The sequence below is a fragment of the Macrotis lagotis genome, chromosome 4 (assembly GCF_037893015.1).
Source record: "Macrotis lagotis isolate mMagLag1 chromosome 4, bilby.v1.9.chrom.fasta, whole genome shotgun sequence".
NCBI lineage: Eukaryota > Metazoa > Chordata > Mammalia > Peramelemorphia > Peramelidae > Macrotis > Macrotis lagotis.
This window is the reverse complement of record NC_133661.1, coordinates 201033560-201051957: the sequence shown is the minus strand read 5'-3', so window position 1 is coordinate 201051957 and position 18398 is coordinate 201033560. Positions and strand designations below refer to the sequence as shown.

Below are 18398 nucleotides of genomic sequence, written 5' to 3'. Positions count from 1 at the left end.
CCCACTTTCCTCACCCCCAGGTCTCCTCTTCCTCCTCCTCCTCCTTCACCCCCTCTCTTTCTTCCTCCTCCCTCTCTGGCCCCTCTTTTCTTCTTCTCCCTCCTTCCTCCTCCCACTTTCCTCACCCCCAGGTCTCCTCTTCCTCCTCCTCCTTCACCCCCTCTTTTCTTCCTCCTCCCTCTCTGGCCCCTCTTTTCTTCTTCTCCCTCCTTCCTCCTCCCACTTTCCTCACCCCCAGGTCTCCTCTTCCTCCTCCTCCTTCACCCCCTCTTTTCTTCCTCCTCCCTCTCTGGCTCCTCTTTTCTTCTTCTTCCTCCTTCCTCCCACTTCCCTCATCCCCAGGACCCCTCTCTCCAGCTTTCTCTCCTTCCCCTCTTCAGCTTTCCTCCTTCCTCATCTACCTGGAGATATTCTTAGAAGGGCAGGGCATTTTGGGGGTCTTTTTCCTGTTTATAACATGACCCAAAGCACCGAGTCAGCAACCTTTCATTAAGCCATTGGTCGGTGCCAGTCTGAAGAAGTGAAGAAAGGACAAAGTACCCTCAGACATTGTCTGAGGCTGGGGGATTGGACCGGGAGAGGGCCCTTACGGAAAGCATTTCAGGCTGGGGTGACAACAGGTACAAAGAGCCCAGGGCCGTGCCCTTCTCAGAATGGTAGTATTGATTTGATTACTATGTCAAAGGAGCTAGACTGGTGTCCATCGGAATGGGATGGGATTCGTGGTCTGCTCTCAGGTTGGCTAGATGTCCTTGACCCCTTCCCTTCAATCAAGCTGGATCAGCCTCAGGGCAGGAATTTTTTTTTTAGGTTTTTGCATGACAGTGGGGTTCAGTGGCTTGCCCAAGGCCACACAGCTAGGTCATTATTAAGCATCTCAGGTCATACTTGAACTCAGGTCCCCCTCACTCCTGGGCGGGTGCTGTATCCACTTCGCCTCCTAGCTGCCCCAGGGCAGGAATTTCAAAGCTGGATTGATCAGCTCCTACAGGGCCTGGTGAATGTGATTTCCAGAAGGGGCTGGTCCTAAGAGGAAGCTTTTGGGAGGGTAGAGGGAGCCAGTTGGGATAGGACGTAGATTCCAGTTGCTGATGGTGAGAAGGCTGTTAGGATGCACGGAGCCCATTCTCTGCATTTTTGTACTTTTGTTCTGAGTCCTAGAGGTAATAATAGAGTTTATAATAATGGTGAGAGGTGCTTGATCACAGGCTTAGTATAATATCCATTTATAACTGTTTTTTGTGTTTTCTTTATTCTATAATATCTCTGTGCTGATGAGTTCCAGATCTAGTTATGCAGTCCTAATATCTTTCTTGAGCCACGCTCAAACTTGACAAGTCCCAGACAAGAATGCATTCTGTCCTCCTAAAGCACCTCTTCCTCCTAAATTCCTTATTTCTGTTGAGGGCACTCTTTGACTTGTCACTCATAAAAAAGTCTTGATGACTCTACCTCCACAGCTTCTCTAACTTTCCTCCCCTCCACTCTTAGGGCTGCCTACTCCCCCATCTCACCCTGCAGTTTAGACCCTTATCATCTGGTCTCTTTACTCACCCCCAAACTGATCGATCTCCAGGCTTCAGGCTTGCCCCTTTTCCCAAGCCTTCTTCCCTATAGCTTCTGAAGTGATCTTCCTAAAGCCCAGGTCTGAGCTTGTCACTCCTCTTTTTAATAAAGATCCAGCAGTTTCCTATTTATTGTCTCTAGGATAAATATACAAACTCCAACTAAGCTCTTTTAAACACATGACTTTCCTTCGTACAGTTTGGCTTCTGTTCAGATTGGTTTACTTGCAGTTGTTCCTTCTCCAAGATGTTCTGTCTCTCATGTGCATGCTTTCCTGACCTCTGTGTCTGGAATAGACCCCTTCACATTTGCCACTTTAACATCTCCAAGTTCATCCAGACAACAACTTAAGGGCCATATCTGCTAGGAGGCCAGCTATTAGACCCCCACCCCCTGTTATTTTGGACATACTTTTAATTTTCTCATATATTGTACGGCGTTCCCTGAAAGAGAATATAAGTTCTTTAAAGGTCAAGGATTACTTGATTCCTGATTTTGTACCCCTGATGACTAACACAGTACAGCCACATAGTAGGCACTTAAAAAAATGCTTTTTGGTTGATATATATGCCTAATCTTGAAATCCCAATATGGATGAAATTCTGCCTTGGAGTCTGGGAGGCTTGACTTCGAATCTGTCCTCAGACCCTTTACTGGTTGTGTGACCTTGGATGTATCATTTAACCTTTGTTTCCTCATCTGTAAATAGAGATAATAATAGCATTTATCTCCAAAGTGTTTAGTGTACATAATAGACACTATAAAATGGTAGTGATGATGATGATGATGATGATGATGAAGAATATGATAACTTAGTAGATCATCATCATGAGAGTGGAGAAGAAGCACAGGAGGTGTGTAGAAGAAGGAACAATGGACCTAGAGTCAGGAGAAAATTGAGTTCAAATCCTATTTCTGATTCCACTGGCAAATTAACTACACTCACCTCCCTGAGTCTCAATTTCCTCATTACTGAACTGGGATTGTAATTGTTCACAATCCATCTGGAATGTCTGGGCAGAGGGCAGACCTCCTAAGCACCATTGGGACCCCCTTTTCTTTGCTATTCCCTTCACCCTCTCCCCTCCCTGGATCACCCATCCAGGCTGTCTGATTGTTCATGTCATTAGTGTGGATGAAACAGGAATCATCAACTGTTTATTCTGGTGAGATGGAGAATAACAGAGCCTTGCCATCTTCTTAGCTATGGCCTCATAAACCTTATATACCATCTTCTTTGCCTCTCCACCCTCTGGATCCTTGATGTGATCATCTGAAATATAGATGAAACCTAAAACCCATGATGGACTTTCTCCTCTGCCCAGCTGCAATACCCCCAGAACTTGTGGGCCTTATGGTTCACACTGCAGTTCAACTTTGTTTTGTATACTACCTCTCCTGATGAGAATATAAATTCTTTGAGAGCCAAGGCTGTCCCATTTTGTGTGTGTGTGCTTGTTGTTCAGTCCTTTTAATCATGTCATGACCCCATCTATAGTCTTATTGTTAAAGACACTGGAGTGGTTTGCCATTTCCTTCTCCAGCTCATTTTACAGTTGAGTAAACTGAGGCAAACAAGGTGAAATGACTTGCCCAGGGTCACACTTTCTGTGTTTAATACATGCTTTTTTCATTCCTTAATTTGTTGGTAAATTGCTTTACAAACTTTAAATGTGATGGAATCTTAATCCTCTCAAAAGCATTTAGAAGGAAACTAGCCTTTATATTGTACTTACTGTGTGTGTGTGTGTGTGTGTGTGTGTGTGTGTGTGTGTTTGCCAATATGCAGAGAGCTTTCCAAATATCATCACATGATTGTCTTGAATCTGGCTAGTGGGACTTGGAAGCCCCAAGAGAGTGATAAGATGTGGTGGGGGGGAACCTGGAGGTTCAAAGTTTATTGTTATTGACCTGATTGTCCCAGAACTAGACAAAATACCAGATCCCAGAAAGGTTTGGCCCATCCTGAGTTAAGGTCATTTTTGCTTCTTGCTTTCAAACATAATCCTTAAGATTATTGAGGTTTTTTTTTAAAGGTGTGTTTTTCAGAATTAACAATTGGGGTAAAGGGTGGCTCAGGGCTCATTGGGTTAAGGTTTGGGGTGGAAATGTTCCTGAGTCAGTCCTGGGAGCCAAAGATTTTGCCAGAAGCCCTCAACCTTTTTGGCAGCATCTTTCCCTGCTCTTTCTCGAGTTTTCACATTTTTTTAAAATTATAATTTTACCTCATTTGTCCGGATTTACTCTCTTTTTTTAAGCCTTCTTAGTATGTGTTAATTTTTCTTTATTTTAAGGCAGTGGGGGTTAAGTGACTTGCCCAAGGTCACACAGCTACATAATTATTAAGTGTCTGAAGCTAGATTTGAACTCAGGTCCTCCTGATTCCAGGGCCCGTGCTCTATCTGCTGGGCCACCTAGCTGCCCCTTGTTAATTTATTTTATTTTATTTTATTTTTTTTTTTTAGTTTTTGCAAGGCAGTGGGGTTAAGTGGCTTGCCCAAGACCACACAGCTAGGTAATTATTAAGTGTCTGAGGTCGCATTTGAACTCAGGTCCTCCTGACTCCAGGGCCAGTGCTCTATCCACTGCACCACCTAGCCGCCCCCCTGTTAATTTTTTTAATAGAAATTTTAATTTATTTTTCTAATTGCTTGCAGTGGTAGTTTTTTAATATTTATCCATTTGCAAATTTATAAATTCCACATTTTTCTACCTCTCCTCCCTTTCCCATAGTGGTAAACAGCCTGATTAAAGTTGTACACATACATTTGTGTTTAACATATTTACGAATTGGTCATGTTGTGAAAGAGGAATTAGACCTAAGGGGAAAGAAAAAAAAACCATAATAACATAATAGAAGTTTAGTATGTTTGGCTCTGCATTCAGATTTCATAGTTCCGCCCCCCCCCCCCCCATGTGGATGGCATTATCTATAGCTGGTCTCTCAGGGTTGTCTTTGATCCTTGAAATGCTGAGAGGAACTGCATCCATCAGAGTTGATCATCTCACAGTACTGTTGTTAATGTGTACAATGTTCTACTCATTTCAGCCAGCACCTGTTGACTCTTGAAAGTGACATAGCTTGCCCTTTTAAAATGTTCTTTGTACTTATCCATAGGTTTCTCAGACTTAGGTCAATAGTCCCCACTTCCAGTCCTATTTGCACTCCCTCCCCACCCCCAAAGTGGGCTATGCTTTTGAAATGTAGAGATTAGAATAACTCTGGGGGTTTTTCATTTTATAACCTAGAGTTTAACCTAGTGCTGGCGTCCCAGGAAGTTGGGTTTTTTTTTTTGCTTTTTGCTTTTTTTAGTTTTTGCATGGCAGCAGGGTTAAGTGACTTGCCAAAGGCCATACAGCTAGGTAATTATTTAGTGTTTGAGACTGGATTTGAACTCAGGTACTTCTGACTCCAGGGCCAGTGCTCTATCCACTGTGCCACCTAGCCGTCCCGTCTTCTTTTTTTTTTTTTTAAGATTTTATTTATTTTGTTTTACAATTTTTCTCCTAATCTCACTTCCCTCCCCCCACCCCCCACAGAAGGCAATCTGTCAGTCTTTACATCGTTTCCATGGTATACATTGATCCAAATTGAGTGTGATGAGAGAGAAATCATATCCTTAAGGAAGAAACATAAAGTATAAGAGATAGCAAGATCTGACAATAAGATATCAGGGTTTTTTTTTTCTAAATTAAAGGTAATAGTCCTTGGTCTTTGTTCAAATTCTACAGTTGTTTCTCTGGATACAGATGGTATTCTCCATTGCAGATAGTCCCAAATTGTTCCCAATTGTTGCACTGATGGAATGAACAAGTCCATCAAGGTTGATCATTGCCCCCATGTTGCTGTTAAGGTGTACAGTGTTTTTCTGGTTCTGCTCATCTCATTCAGCATCAGTTCATCAGTTCATGTAAATCCTTCCAGGCTTCCCTGAATTCCCATTCCTCCAGGTTTCTAATAGAACAGTAGTGTTCCATGACATACATATACCACAGTTTACTAAGCCATTCCCCAATTGAAGGACGTTTACTTGATTTCCAATTTTTTGCCACCACAAATAGGGCTGCTATGAATATTTTTGTACAAGTGATGTTTTTACCCTTTTTCATCATGTCTTCAGAGTATAGACCCAGTGGTGGTATTGCTGGATCAAAGGGTATGCACATTTTTGTTGCCCTTTGGGTGTAGTTCCAAATTTCTCTCCAGAAAGGCTGGATGAGTTCACAGCTCCACCAACAATGTAATGGTGTCCCAGATTTCCCAGAACCCTTCCAACAACGATCATTATCCTTTCTGGTCATATTGGTTAATCTGAGAGGTGTGGGTGAGGTGGTACTTCAGAGAAGCTTTAATTTGTATTTCTCTAATGAGTAATGATTTAGAGTAATTTTTCAGATGACTATGGGTTGCTTTGATTTCCTCATCTGGAGATTGTAAATTGCCTTTGCATATCTTTTGACCATTTGTCAATTGGGGAATGGCTTTTTTTTTTTAAATTGACTTAGTTCTCTGTATATTTTAGCAATGAGTCCTAGGAAGTTTCTTCTTGAAGGAAGTACTGTAATAATACTTTATATTTGTATAGTGTTTCATAACTTTTCAAAGGAGGGACTATTATCTGATTTTAAAGATAAGAAAACTAAGATTCAAAGAACCTTGTGCATTACTGTGGCTAGAACATGGACTGAAACTCAGATCTTTTGATTTCTCAAACATAAGCAGAAAACCTTATAGGAATTCTCTGTCTTCTAATCCATTTTTCATGCTGCTGTCAGATTAAGCTTTTAATTCAAAGAGATCATAGATTTAGAATTGAAAGGGATCAATAGAGTGTAAGCCTCTTAAAGGCAAGGACTAATTCTTCTTTTGTCTCCCTAGTCCCAAAACTTTAGTAGACAAGTTAATAAGCTTGTTGATTGATTGTTGACCTCAGAATCTATACAGTCCAATCCCCCTCCTTTCACAGATGAAAAAAGTAAGGCATAATTATTCATGTAACTCTTCTTGTTCAGAAAACTGCAGCAGTTCCCTGTTACTTATTTCGTAAAGTCCAGATTCTTCTGCCATAGATTCGAGGTCTTCCTCAATGGACCAATCAGCTGCTTTTCTCTTCCAAGTACTCTACCTTTCACCAAACTGGACTATTCCCTATTCTGGAAACATGCTCATGCTGCCCTCTCCTGCATGGCCTATGTCTCTCTTCAGTTTTTGAATTCCTGCCCATCCTTCCTCAACTCAAATGCCTCCTCTTCCATGAAGCCTTCCTTGATCTTCCTGGTTGCTAATGACATTGCTTATTAGACCCTACATAGCAAGTGCTTTATTTCGTAACTGTTTAATATAGCAAGCCATGTAATAATGTGAATTATAATTAATTGTGGCTGCTGAGCCCCTTGAAACATAAATATATCCTCTGAGCACAGTGTGTACTTAATAGGGTCTCGTATCATCTGCTCTAGTTCAGTGATCTTTCTATAATATCCTGTTGTCTCTTACCAAATAGAAGTATAATTTTTGATGTATGCCCCTGTGTCCCCAAAGATATTCTGCTTTTTTTATACTTGTTTTGCTTTCAAAATAGGTGTGAATCACACTTCATTTTAATTTTTATAAGATATTTAGCTTTGGTTTCTTCATCTCTGATATTCCCTCCCAGAGAGCTATCACAAAGAATTTTAAAGTCTGACATGTTTGTCCTTTGTTCTTGAAGAAGACCAAGGCATGAGGGGGGGTGATGCCATGCCATGAACATGAACTGGATTTGAGCAAGGGGTTCCTGTGCTAAGTCACTTGCCTCACTTTCTCCACCAGAGCCATCTGGGTCCAGTGGTCAGCTATGAATCAGGATAACTGGAGATGGCCCTGGATAAAAGGCAATCAGGGTCAAGTGACGCGCGCCCAACGTCACACAGCTTAGACGTGTAATGAGGTCAAATTTGAACTCAGGTCCTTCTGCCTCTAGGGATGGGGCTCTATCTCCTGGGCCACCTGACTGCCCTCCATAAAATCTGATATATTTAATATTCCCCACTTGTGAACTTTCCCTCCTCCACTTTCCCCTCTGAAGAAAAGGAAGGAAAGGGAATAAGCATTTGTATTTTGTGCCAGGCTCCGCCTCTTTTTCTAACAAATATTATCTAACTCATTTGAGCTCAAATGGGGGGAGGAAGAAATACTTTAGTTTCATACGTGTTTGTGTGTGTATGTGAATATAAATGTGAAATAAGAAGCTACTTTTCTAAACTCTTATTCGCACCTGATGAGAAGCATCATGGTACAATGGATAGAGTGAAGACTTGAGTTTGAGATCTGCCTTTGACACATACTGAGTGTGTAATGTTGGCAAATCTCTTAATTTTGACATAGAGGTTGAGGAGCAGCATGGGACTGCATTGGTGGAAGGAGTGTCTCCACTGCAAGTTAGACACTGGTGAAATCAGAAAGCCAATCCAGAATCCAGGAGCCAAATAATTCTTCTTTGATAACCTGTATCCAAACTTGGATCTAAACCAGAACCATAAATCCATAAGTCTTCCCCCTTGAACTTTAAGGATTTTCACTGTTCCCTGGGAAGATAGCTCAGAAGAGACACTAAATAATTATTGTGGTTATTAATTATAGCCTCATCCTGTGGCAGTCTTTCTAGATATTAATTTTAGCCTCTAGATAGTTATTTGTTTCCCCTATGAGAATATAAGCTTATGGTGTGAAAGGATCATTTTTTTCTCTGTATTTTTATTCCCCCTTGTCTCACATGGTGCTTGGCCCATGGTAGGGTCTGGCTTTCAAGGATTCTGTTGATAATTAGATATACTAGTATTTGTTGAGTGTGGATTATGTTTCAACTGGAGAGCAGAGGCCTGTCTTACTGTTGAGCTGGCTTTACTAACAGCCAACATTCTTGATCAATACAAAGACATCTGGGGGTTTCACTGTCATCAATTTTGCCAAGCCCTGGCTTCTGAATCTTTGTGGCTTATTCCCTGTCAGTTGTTTTTTTTGTTGTTGTTGTTTTTGTTTGTTTTTTAGGTTTTTGCAAGGCAAATGAGATTAAGTGGCTTGCCCAAGGCCACACAGCTAGGTAATTTAATATTGTGTCTGAGACCAGATTTGAACCCAGGTACTCCTGGTGCTTTATCCACTATGCCACCTAGCCGCCACCCCCCTGTCAGTCTTAAGGGGAAAAAAATCAACCTGGAAAGTCACAGAGGGTCATGATTACTAATTTCTTGACCCTGGTCTGCTAATTTTTTTCCCCCTTGGTGCTGATTCATCAAGGCATGGTTCATCTATTACCTGTCATAAAATAAGAGCAGGCCCTGAGCATATTTTCCTTATCTGCTCCCAATCTGTCTGGTGTTTTACAACTGAAACTAGTTATTTTGACTGCTTACTTACTGTCACCACTTTTATTGCAAGGGAAACCAGCAAGCCTGTCCATAAACAATAATGTCTTATATTTTTAGAATGCCTTTCCTTGGAGGAGCCAGAATTTAGTGATGGCTGTTTTATATATATATATTTTGGAAGCCCTTAGCACTTTGCTTTTGAGGGTGAGTTAGCTGTAGGAGGTGAAACTGAGCAAGTGAAGTATCAAAGACATTGCTGTGGGCCTGGGACCAAGCCCAAGATGACATCCGTCAAACCCTCAGGAGCTGAGACTCCATAGCCCACAGTTGTGGGTCTCGTTGGGCCACCTGAACCTCCCAAGGAGGCTGGAGCCATGTAGTGAACTCAGTACCCCTGAGGTTCATAGGACATCCATCTCTGGATTTAGAGGTGGAGACCTTTGAGATCATCCAGTTGAATGCCCTCAGAACACAGATGGGGAAACTGAGACCGGGGAATTCAGGTAATTTACTCCATGTCACTCTAGCAGAGTCCTTAGTAGACCCCTCCGACCCCTCTCTCTCAGCGGTAAAGGAGAGTGGAGAGCATTGGACCCTACTCCCCCTCCCCCACCCCGACACTTGCCAGCAAGTCCCCTAACCTCTGACCTTCAGTTTCCTCAGGTATGTTATTCCTACCTCACCAGGTTAGAAAGAAATGCTTGGCATTTCTTTCTCAAAATAATAATAATTGCATTTAGTGCTCTTATGCTGGCAGAGCACTTTATACAGGTTATCTCATTTGGACCTCACAACAACCCTGAGAGGTAGGTTTTATCATTACCCCCATTTTCTAGATGAGGAACCTGAGACAAATAGGTGAAGTGACTCTGGCTGGATCACACAGCCAGTAAGAAGGAGCTGAGGCCCAATTTGAGCTCAGCTCTAGGACTCCAGGTTCATCTCTTTCTCCACTCTGCCTCCAGCCTGCCTCTCCAAGGACCGCTCACAAAAAGTGCTCAGAGCATTTCAATAAAGTGTGCTCAACAAATTTATATTAAAAACCACTGTAACCAAGATCAAAAGAAATGTAGTAAACTAGGAAACAATCTTTACAACTAATGTTTCTGACAAAGGACTCATTTCTAATATGTGGAGAACTGAGTCATATTAAAAAAAAAGCCATTCCCCAATTGAATAGTCAAAGGATATGCAAAGGCAACTTACAGATGAGGAGATCAAAGCAATCCATAGTCATATGAAAAATTGCTCTAAATCATTACTTATTAGAGAAATGCAAATTAAAATATTTCTGAGATACCTACTTCACACCTCTCAGACTGGCCAATATGACCAGAAAAGATAACGATCAATGTTGGAAGGGATGTGGGAAATCTGGGACACTAATACATTTTTGGTGGAGCTGTGAACTCATCCAACCTTTCTGGAGAACAATCTGGAATTATGCCCAAAGGGCAACAAAAATGTGCATACCCTTTGATCCAGCAATACCACTACTGGGTCTGTACCCTGAAGAGATGATGAAAAGGGGTAAAAACACCGCTTGTACAAAAATGTTCATAGTAGCCCTGTTTGTGCTGGCAAAGAATTGGAAATCCAGTAAATGTCCTTCAGTTGGGGAATGGCTTAGTAAACTGTGGTATATGTATGTCATGGAACTCTACTGTTCTATTAGAAACCAGGAGGGATGGGAATTCAGGGAAGCCTGGAGGGATTTGCATGAACTGATGCTGAGTGAGATGAGCAGAACCAGAAAAACACTGTATACCCTAACAGCAACATGGGAGCAATAATCAACCTTGATGGACTCACTCATTCCATCAGTGTAACAGGGACAATTTGGGGCTGTCTGCAATGAAGAATACCATCTGTATCCAGAGAAAGAACTGTGGAGTTTGAACAAAGTTCAAGGACTATTCCCTTTAATTTATTTATTTTTTATTTTTTTATTTCTTTAGAGTTTTGCAAGGCAAATGGGGTTAAGTGGCTTGCCCAAGGCCACACAGCTAGGTAATTATTAAGTGTCTGAGGTGGGATTTGAACTCAGGTATTCCTGACTCCAGGGCCAGTGCTCTATCCACTGCGACACCTAGCCTCCCCATTGCCTTAATTTAGAAAAGAAAAGAACCCTGATATCTTATTGTCTGATCTTGCTATCTCTTATACTTTATGTTTCTTCCTTAAGGACATGATTTCTCTCTCATCACACTCAGTTTGGATTGATGTACAACATGGAAACAAATTGCCTTCTGTCGGGGGGAGGGAAGTAAGATTAGGGGGAAAGTTGTAAAACTCAAAATAAAATCTTTAATAAAAACAAGACGAAACAAACAAATGCATATTTAAAAAATGAATGTGTGTGCATGGGGTATTTTGGTTTATTAAGCTCCCTTTCTGTGTCAGACATTGGGGAATACCTCTAAGGTTATTGGCTAGTGAGTAGATATTGGACCTGGAGGTAGGAAGACTCCAGTTTGAATCCATGTGTCTTGGGGATATAAGATAGCATGTAAAATACTTTATACATCTTAAAGTACTGAATAAATGTTAGATATTATTATTATTTACGGATAGAAATATATAAAAAATAAATACATCATTTCTTTTTGGGAGGGAAGAGGTGCTAACAGGGAAGGGAAGGCTTTATACTAAATTGGTGCTTTAGCTGGGCTTTGAAGGAAACCAGAGATTTTAAGAAGCTAAAGTGAGGAAGGGGAGGGTGGGAATTCCAGATAGATTGTGAGAGTGGAGATGTGATATTGTCTAAGGAACCTGCTATAAGACCTTTGTCAGGCAGTCTCTTCTGTGAGGTAAGAATTTTTAGGATTTCTTTGAAAATAATTGAATTCCTAAATTTAAAAAGAAGAGTTGGGGCTTATGTCTCAGAACTGTTGTTGGAAAAGCTTCCTAGAGCTACAAGTGGCAAAGGAGAAAAAAAAGTCCTGAGATTTTCAGGGTCCTCTCTAAAGAAAACCTGAGGATAGGGAGGAATCCTTCTTATGTTAAGAAAAATTCATAGCCTTTGGCGTTTTACTGTGGCGGCTTCTCTCTCCTTTGGATAGCCACTAAGGTCAAATGCTGGCATTTAGTGGAGTAAATGACCGCCGACTTTCCTGCCAATTTTCAAGTTCTTAGCCTTGGACATTCTTGTGGTTCCACATTTTTAGGTTCCTTTCTCATTTGGTGTGCTCCAAAAGGTCCTTAAATCATAACTAATAGGAAAGATTGTCAAGAATGTTTCTAGCAGAGCAGGCTATTGAAATGCTAATCGGAGTAGGAGCCTTGATTATAAACTGTACCAGACTCCGGAAGCCTCTCAAAGGGCCTGTGCTTAATGAAGGCCATTGTGGAGAGTTATGTTTACCCGATGAGAAATACTAATTGAGAGCAGCCGTCACTGTGGGAGGGCTGGCTGAAGCCGGGCATCCAGTTTGCCACACAAAGCATCAAACCCCAGGCCACCTGGCTGGAAGCATGAACCGACCTTGGGAGGCCAGGACCACTGCCTGGCCCTCAGCCAGGGCAGGGGCAGTGGCTTATTATGGAACTAACTTGCGTAGAGCCGCAAGCAACCCCATATGCCCACCCTCATAAGTCACTGGATTTTTTGATGGGGGTTTGGGCGGCAGGGGAGGTTTTCATTTTGTTCTTGACTTTTGGAGCCAATTCTGGAGCAAAATTGAAACCAACCCTGTCTGCACTGTTGGATAGGGATCCCTTGGGGCCAGGTCAGTCCAGAGCTATGACTTGACCGACCTTTTGTTGACTTGAAAGCTTCTGATCAGATATCAAATCCCCCTGGGGTAGGGGGAGTGTCACTGTTTGCCTCCTCAATATTCATCTTGTCTGATTTCTGAGAAAAAAGCTCCCTTTTGAATTCTGAGGGAACAGAAGGCTCCCAGGTTAGTGCCAGTGCCAGAGCTGCTCGGAGGCCTGGCTGTGGTCCCTGCCATGTCACTGCTGCCGCCCCCGCCACAATGACCTCACATCTACTTGGAGGCATCCTCTTAATTTGTAGTTACTTACAGATTATCCCCGCCCCCCCCTTTAGAACACAAGTTCCTAGAGGGTCAAGACTGGTTTTGCTTTTCTGTTGACTGTTTGACTGACTTGCAGTGGGTTGTTAGGAGGCCTCTTTCTCAGTTGTTACTGTTGTTTGTCCTTCATTCTCAAATATCTGGGCCTGGCTTTTAGACATAGGCTTTAGAAAAATGTCAGTGGTACAGATTAATCCCCCAAGTGAATGCTCAACTGGGCCAAGAAAAAAGTGATTCATATTTATATAATATAGGGACCTAGTGACATAGGCTGTACAAATATTTTACAGATGGAGAAACTTGCAATAATACAACTGGTAAATGGTCAGGTCGGGCTCTGAACTCTTCTGACTCCAAATGTAATGTGTTTTTTTTTCCCCTCTTACCACACCCCACTGCCTTTCAGATTGTGTAGGATAAAAATCCACTTTAAAAATATAGAGACTCCTCTGAGCAAAAAAGAAAGTTTATTTTGGCTTTTCTAGAGATGAGAGCACACTCCAAGTCTCACAAAGGTTGTGAAGATCAAGGAACTGCCCCAGGTGACAGTCAAGCAAGATTATGTGACCTGGCATGATCCCCCTATTTTCCAACCTGATTGGTTAAGATTTTCAGAGTTACAATCTTTATGCGAAAAATCTGCCTGGTAACAAAGAGAAGAATAAAATGTTTTCATAGAATATTACCTCACCATCCAGATGGTGAGGATATCAGAAGAAGATTTCTAATGACCTTTTGTTGTCTATCTAAATGAATTAATGTCTGAGTATGCAAGGTCTTTTAAGAAACTACTCTGATTAGTTTAGTACTTATCACAAAACAAGAGAAGGTAGTCTACTGTTCTCTCGTCTATCATCAAATAGTTGGCTAACTAAGAATGCAAGGTCTCTTCTCTGGTAGTATTCCAATATTTTCTCTCCCTTTCTTCTAAGAATAGCCTAAGAGTAATAGTCTGCGTTTTAATGATTTTTAACCCTGAGAGGACTTCACTAGGAATATTAATTCTTAAGAGGAAATATTACACTCAAGATGGAGGAATGTCATACAATCAATGAGTTCATTAGCTGCTTTCCTTTAAGCTAGTAAATGTCTCAAGCATCAGACATGGGGGCCTTCCCCCCCAGTATTCCAATTAGTATTCCATTACATTAACATTTAAGAGTGAAGGATTACAAATAATGGGCAGCCTCTGTGGGCATTGCATCCTTGAGCTATTCGAGACCTCCAGGAAGGTTTCCAGGATGCTGAGAAGACCCTCTGGAGGATTTATGGGTCATGGGCAAGAATCATGGAGGATGGGAGGCTAGGTGGCATAGTGGATAAAGCACCGGCCCTGAGAGGCAGGAGTACCTGGGTTCAAATCCGGTCTCAGACACTTAGTAATTACCTAGCTGTGTGACCTTGGGCAAACCACTCAACCCCATTTGCCTTGCCAAAAAAAAAAATCATGGAGGATGAGAAGGTTTGGCTGACTGGATGTGAGTACTCCAAAATTGGAGGAAGTACCTACACTAATGAGATTTTGTATCTAATCTACCCAAGGGCAAAGCATAGACAGCTAGGAAATTATTCTTTACTCCATTAATGTAGTACTGTGTTTCTGCTCCCTAGGAAAAGGTTTCCTGGTGTGAAATTTGCAGAAAGATTAATGGGGGTTGAGTTAGGGTCTTTTTTTCAGAGGGAGGGAGAAAGGAGGAAGGTTCTATATGAGAGGAGGGAAAGAAGGGGACAGGGAAAAGGTATATTGAAGTGTAGATTGGGGACAAAAGTGAGTCAGTGTGAACTAGAGGCTTGCTAAAGGAACTGAGGCTTAGTCCTAAATTATCTCTCAGAAATCTTTCCCTTCTAGAGGGTGGGACCAATCAGTCCATTATGTGGCAATAAGTATCAGAATTCCCTCAGTTCTTTGAGGGCTAATTTCTCAAGATCTAACTGGCAGGAAAGATAGCTAATGAAGCAACTACTTTGAATTGAAACAGGAACCCTGAGAGTCTGTGGACTCCCTTCTTTTAAAAAATATTTATTGCTATCTTTTATTTTATATCATTAATTTCCAACTGTATCCTTTTCCTCTCTTCTACTCAGAGCTGTCTTCTGTCATAGAGAATAAAAAAGAAGAGGAAAAAAATTTTGAAAAACTAACTGATAAATTAAGCAAGTCTATAGTATGGCCAGTATTGCGCACCCATAGTCCTCAACTTCCATCTGCAAAGGAGGTGCATTTTCTAATATCTTAAGGACCCAGTTGGTCATCCTTGTTAATATAGTATTGGGTTAAGGGATTAGATTTTTGTTATTATTTGTTCTTTCATTCTCTGGGTCACAGGAACCCTTTCTAAGCACATATTTACTTGTGTGTTCACCTTCCTCCAGAATGGCTCTCTAAGACTTGTTACTTAAACAAGTGTTCTTGTTCCTGGAGGGACACAAAGATAAATAAATGTTCTTGGCTTAAATTCCCATCAGATGTGACCAAGTAGAGTGCTACTCCCTATAGCCCAGCAGATGGCACCAAAACCCCAAGCTCTCCCTTCAATGCCCTTTTGACTTCCTTTTTAACAAATGAGTTGTATATAGAATTCTATACACCAAAACCTGCAGAGGAGAGCTGACCCTTGTCACATTTATTTTTTTTGAATAATAATTAATTTCTTTGTCATTTTCAAATTTAGATAGCTTTCAACATTCATTTTTTGTAAGCTTTTGAGTTGTACATTTTTCTCCTTCCCCTTTCCCCAAGACAGCAAGCCACCTGATGTGGGTTATACATGTGCAGTCAAGTTAAATGTATTTCACAGCCATTTCTTTCTTGGGCCTGTCCATATACCCCTACTTGGACTGAGTCATATAAAATGCATTGGTGCACTGGTAATTCATCTCTCTGGAAGGCCACTCTACCTAGCCAACCACCTAGAAAGTCTTCCCTCCTCATTGAGGTCTTCTAAGGGCCCAAGATTACACTTTCCCAAGAGGTGATGGAATGAATAGAAGAGGGATTGAGGTCAAGGATGTGAGGGCCCACTGCTAACATTTTATGCTTTCCTGGGATAAAGTACCTATGAAGTTAGCATGTAAAAGAGAAGCTTATTTATTAGGGAAATATTAAGCCATGGGACTCTTGTATGTTTTGATTTTTGTGACTCTAGGGAGACTCTTCTGGTTTGTAGTGGCTGAAGCCTGAACCAAGTTTTCTCTGTAGGGTTTGCCTTTCTGAGTTTAGGTTTTTGTGGTGCCAATGAGTTGATATCAGCTCTTTGTACAGAAACCAGAACCTTCTTTTGTGGGTGGAGGGAGATTCCTCAAGTTTGCTTCCACAAACCTTCACAGAACCATAAATTGATCAGGATGCCCTGGAGTGTAAGGTAACTCTGCGAACGAATAACTGTCTTTTGGCTCTTTCAGGTAAAGAAGGCATATCGACAAAAGGCCCTCACCTGCCATCCAGACAAAAATCCAGATAATCCCCAAGCAGGTGAGAAGGAAAAGGGAGAACAAATGTCTTCAGCCTTGCCACTTGGAAATAGGGGAGCATAGAGCAAGAATACTGCATATTGTGTGGGCTGCTGGGTGTAGCATTTCTCTAGTACTATAGATGTCTTTTCTAGGTTAGGAACTTTTGGTTATCCTCCCATTTTTTTCTTCAATCTCTGGTCAAGGAATCAGTCAGTTGGCTAGTATTTACTTTGTAAGTGTCCAGGCATGGGGTTAGGCACTGGGGAGACAAGTAGAAGGGAGCTACTAATGACATAAAAATATAGAGCTAACTACAAGATTACTTGGGAGGGAAGGGAGGGCACTGGTGTTTGGGGGAATTGGGAGAGGCTTCATGGCTGATAGTAAGTAGTCAGGCTTCCTCTTAAAGGAAGCAAAGAACTCTGATAGAGGGAAGGAGGAAGGCCATTCCAAAGGTGGAGTTGGGAGATGAAGAGTTGTATAGGATGAAAAGAGTGGAAGCCAGTTCAACTGGATTGAAGAGTTGGGGAAGGGTAGTAAGGCCAGATTTGGTAGAAACCTAACCTATCACAGAAGAAGTTAGGTTTATTCTTAGAGACAGCAAAACTTGAACTTGGTTAAATAAGAAAAATGACAAGGTCTATGTTTTAAGGGAAATTACTTGGTCAAAGCATATAGGATAGAGTGGTGAGAAAATTGAGAGACAGCTTGGGAGACTGTTGCCTTAGACCAGGCCAGAGATATGAGAACTTGAACTAAAGTAGTAGCTGTGTGAGTAAAGAGATGGGTTGGAATTTGAAAGGTGTGCTGGTAGAAGGGTAATGTTTGACAACTAGTTGGATGTATATGTGGTGAAGGAGAGTGAGAAGTATTGAATACATTTCCATTTATTGATAATATTGAAATTAGGAAACTGGGAGACTGGAAGGAGGATGGTGCTTTCAACAGGGAGAAGGAAAGGGATGTTGGGTGTATTTTGAGGAGGGGTAATAATGTGAGTTTTGGACACATTAAGATGTCAGTATGACATCTAATTAGAAATGTGGGCCTAAAGCTCAGAGGAGATTTTATACAACCATGGAGCAATGGAGAAGACCCTGGAGTGGTCCAGCAAGGAGGAGAACAAGCAGGGTGTCTTGTCAAATTCAGAGCAGTGAGACTCTCCAGGGAGAGAGGCAGGGTTGTCAGCTTGGTCAGATGCAGCAGAGGGATTGAGAAGGAGCAAACCAGAACAAAGATCCGCAGATTTGGTAGTTAAGAGATCATTGGCATTTTCAGCTGAGTCAAGGAGCTAGATTACAAAGGCTTGAAGAGTGAGGAAGAAGAGAGGAGGAAATAGAGGTGGAGGGGGTAAAGGGCGTTTATGAGGTCTTTGGTTGGGAAAGATTGAGAGGGATGATAGCTTAAAAGGATGGTAGGCAAAGGATTGTGAAGGTGTTTAAGGATGGAAAAGTAGGTGTTCAGACTGGGCGGGCCCTTCCACTGCTTATGATGCTGGTATACCTGTGGTGTGATGGAGGATATCATTACCTAATCTAACTTCAGTTTCTCTCTCTTTTTTTATTCCTCTCTCCAGCTGAGCTCTTCCACCAGCTTTCTCAGGCCTTGGAGGTGCTGACAGATGTTGCAGCCCGAGTAAGGATATTTTTTAAAAGTTATTCTCAGTTAGGTTCACTTTCTTCTTTACTTCTCTTCTCATATACCCTCCCTGACATGCTGTCACCCATAGTCTTATCCCCATATGTATAGTCTCCTCTCTACTTGCTTGAGACCCAAGCACCTTGCACTTGGGGTATCCAAGGCTGAGGGAATTAAGGTATTTCAGCCATGTTGTATTGGGGGGTGGAGTGGGGGGAGAAATGGGACAGGGGAGTTACAAAAATCTTTGACCTGGAAGAATCCTCAGTGAAATTTTGGAGATCATCATGGCCATCTTAAAAGTGAGTCTGAGAGATAAGAAAGGAAACTTTATTCTCCTAAAAGGTATCATAG

The 18398-nt window shown here is 41.7% G+C and overlaps 1 protein-coding gene across 1 annotated transcript in view; it reads left to right on the top strand.

Moving 5' to 3' along the window:
- DNAJC17 (DnaJ heat shock protein family (Hsp40) member C17) overlaps positions 1-18398 on the top strand; it is a 33289-nt gene that overhangs the window by 677 nt on the left and 14214 nt on the right. Inside the window, exons 2-3 of the mRNA XM_074235116.1 lie at positions 16356-16425; positions 17983-18041. Of these exons, the coding sequence (XP_074091217.1) occupies positions 16356-16425; positions 17983-18041 (129 nt within the window). The remainder of the gene's footprint in view (positions 1-16355; positions 16426-17982; positions 18042-18398) is intronic.